The sequence below is a fragment of the Apis dorsata genome, unplaced genomic scaffold (genome assembly GCF_000469605.1).
Source record: "Apis dorsata unplaced genomic scaffold, Apis dorsata 1.3 scaffold_51333, whole genome shotgun sequence".
Lineage (NCBI taxonomy): Eukaryota > Metazoa > Arthropoda > Insecta > Hymenoptera > Apidae > Apis > Apis dorsata.
Window position 1 is genome coordinate 1 of NW_006267284.1, and position 3,233 is coordinate 3,233.

General features: G+C 40.2%; 1 protein-coding gene across 2 annotated transcripts; it reads left to right on the forward strand.

Moving 5' to 3' along the window:
- The first annotated feature begins 31 nt into the window (after window positions 1–31).
- LOC102679084 (armadillo segment polarity protein) lies at window positions 32–2,867 on the forward strand. 2 transcript variants are annotated; one of them, XM_006625173.2, is made up of 5 exons: window positions 32–56; window positions 315–378; window positions 459–2,095; window positions 2,172–2,351; window positions 2,457–2,867. In XM_006625173.2, the coding sequence occupies exons 2-5, from the start codon at window positions 342–344 to the stop codon at window positions 2,850–2,852; spliced, it is 2,250 nt and encodes a 749-aa protein (XP_006625236.1). In that variant the 5' UTR covers window positions 32–56; window positions 315–341; the 3' UTR covers window positions 2,853–2,867. The 2 variants fall into 2 exon arrangements, with proteins under 2 accessions (XP_006625236.1, XP_006625237.1); XM_006625174.2 differs by having other exon boundaries at window positions 2,175–2,351.
- The last annotated feature ends 366 nt before the right edge of the window (window positions 2,868–3,233 follow it).

Sequence of the window (3,233 nt, forward strand, 5' to 3'; positions counted from 1 at the left end):
TTTTTTTTTTTCTTTTCTTAGTTAATCTTGTGCCAATCGACGAGAGGTGTACTCCACATCGTACTATATTTCTGTATTCCCTTCCGCGCTATTCACGCTACATTGAATGCGTTTGAAACATCGTGTTAACACGTTCGTTCTCATGTTTAAATACTTATCATATATTGTAACGTTTTGCATTAACGTTTCCTTTTTCTTTCTTTTTCGTCTTAATATACAACTTATTACGCTTCTTTTTATCGTGATAGGTTAATCACAAATAAAAAGTCACATTTGAAAACTGTATAGCATGATTTTTTTTTTTTCTATTTTAGGTGTGGGTAGATTCTCCCGTAGGAGCCATGAGTTATCAAATGTCTTCGAATCAATCTAGACCAAGTGAGTAATTCTTTCATTTTATTCGTGTTCAAAAGTTACACAAACAATTTGTATTACTTTGTGCAAAATTAACTTTGTAGTGTCTCACGGAAATTATCAAGGTTTGGGTGATTTACCCATGGGCTCTGCCAAAGAACAAACTTTAATGTGGCAACAAAACTCTTATCTGGGTGACTCTGGAATTCATTCTGGTGCCGTTACCCAAGCACCATCTTTATCGGGCAAAGAAGACGATGAGATGGAAGGTGATCAATTGATGTTTGATTTGGATCAGGGATTTGCTCAAGGTTTTACGCAAGACCAAGTCGATGAAATGAATCAACAATTGAATCATACAAGATCTCAACGTGTTCGAGCAGCAATGTTTCCAGAAACATTGGAAGAAGGTATAGAAATTCCCTCTACGCAATACGATCCAGCTCAACCTACCGCTGTTCAAAGATTGGCAGAACCAAGTCAAATGTTGAAACATGCAGTTGTCAATTTGATAAATTATCAGGATGACGCAGATCTTGCAACCCGCGCGATACCTGAATTAATAAAATTGTTAAATGACGAGGATCAAGTCGTTGTATCTAAGGCAGCAATGGTAGTCCATCAACTTTCCAAGAAGGAAGCTTCTCGTCACGCCATTATGAATAGTTCACAAATGGTAGCTGCCCTAGTCCGTGCCATTTCAAACAGTGATGATCTCGAATCGACGAAGGCAGCAGTTGGTACCTTGCACAATTTGTCCCATCACAGGCAAGGTCTGCTGGCTATTTTTAAGAGTGGCGGTATACCTGCTCTTGTGAAGCTTTTGAGTTCCCCAATGGAATCCGTTCTCTTTTACGCAATCACGACACTGCATAATTTACTCTTACATCAGGATGGTTCCAAAATGGCTGTACGACTTGCAGGAGGGTTACAAAAGATGGTCGCTCTACTTCAACGTGATAATGTCAAATTTTTAGCTATAGTAACTGATTGCTTGCAAATTCTTGCGTATGGTAATCAAGAGAGCAAATTAATTATATTAGCTTCTCAAGGGCCAATAGAACTGGTACGCATTATGCGTTCATACGATTACGAGAAGCTTCTATGGACGACTTCGAGAGCATTGAAAGTGTTGTCCGTTTGTCTTAGTAATAAACCGGTGATAGTCGAAGCTGGTGGTATGCAAGCACTTGCGATGCATCTCGGTAATCCAAGTCAAAGACTCGTCCAAAATTGTTTGTGGACGTTAAGAAATTTATCGGACGCTGGCACCAAAGTCGACGGATTGGAAGGTTTATTACAAAGTCTTGTACAAGTTCTTAGCTCTACCGATGTAAATGTCGTCACATGTGCCGCTGGTATTTTGTCTAATCTGACTTGCAATAATCAACGTAACAAAGTAACGGTATGTCAAGTGGGAGGTGTTGACGCTCTTGTGCGCACGATCATCTATGCGGATAGTCGGGAAGAGATTAGCGAGCCAGCAGTATGCGCGCTTCGTCATTTAACGTCACGTCACGTGGAGGCAGAAATGGCACAGAATTCTGTCCGCCTAAATTATGGAATTCAGGTTATAGTAAAACTTTTACACCCGCCTTCGCGTTGGCCGTTGGTTAAAGCGGTGATAGGATTAATTCGCAATCTGGCACTTTGCCCCGCAAATCACGGCCCTCTACGCGATCACGGCGCGATTCATCATCTGGTCAGGCTTCTGATGCGTGCTTTCCCCGAAACACAACGGGTGAGCATCGCTTTCGATGCTATTTCTTTACTGATCATATCTGGGATGCGAATAAAAAAGATTGATTCTTCTTTAGCAGCAACGCTCATCCGTGGCAAGTACTGGAAGCCAGCAAGCGTCAGGTGCGTACGCAGATGGTGGTGTTCGAATGGAAGAGATAGTGGAGGGTACTGTGGGCGCACTTCATATTCTCGCAAGGGAATCTCACAATAGGGTCATAATTAGATCTCAGAACGTGATTCCGATTTTCGTACAGGTTTGTAAATATAAAAATACCATTTCTTTTTATAATTATCTGCTTAAATTCTCTATTGATTATTCATGTATCTGAATTCGTTTTTTTCTTTTTTTTTTTTTGCAGTTATTGTTCAACGAGATTGAGAATATTCAACGTGTCGCGGCTGGTGTACTCTGCGAGCTTGCCGCGGACAAGGAAGGTGCTGAAATGATCGAACAAGAAGGTGCTACAGCTCCTTTAACAGAACTGCTTCACTCTAGGAACGAGGGCGTCGCGACATACGCGGCAGCTGTTTTATTCCGCATGAGCGAGGATAAACCACAAGAATACAAGAAACGACTGTCCATGGAACTTACCAATTCTTTGTTGCGCGAAGATACGAATCTTTGGAATAACGCTGACTTTGGGATGGGTCCAGATCTACAGGTATGCAAAAGTTCACGTTGTACCGATGCATGTTGTCTCGCTTATGTCGTGGTTAAATTTATTTCGTTCACAACAAAACACTTTGTAACATAGCCCCGATTTTTGGTTTTTTGTTTTCATCTAGCGGCATGTGCTGCTGCGATAAAATTTTTATTCACGCTATTATTTACCAGCTTTAAAATAGATTGCAACAATCGTACAAAGTAAGCCGATTTGCGAAACAATTCGTCATAGGTTCGTATTATATTAATTCATTCAACGTTACTTTCCTTTACATTTTGGTTACATCGTGTTATAAGTAAATTGAGCCACGAGGGCATAATAACGATATCGTAATTTTATCTCGATTAGTAACAGCGCATAATCTTTCCCTCATGTAAGTTTAGAAATGTGTACCTAGATAGTTTGCAAATGTGAATGTCATCCATTATTCCACTTTGCACAATTTAATTAATATTGCATATATATATATAT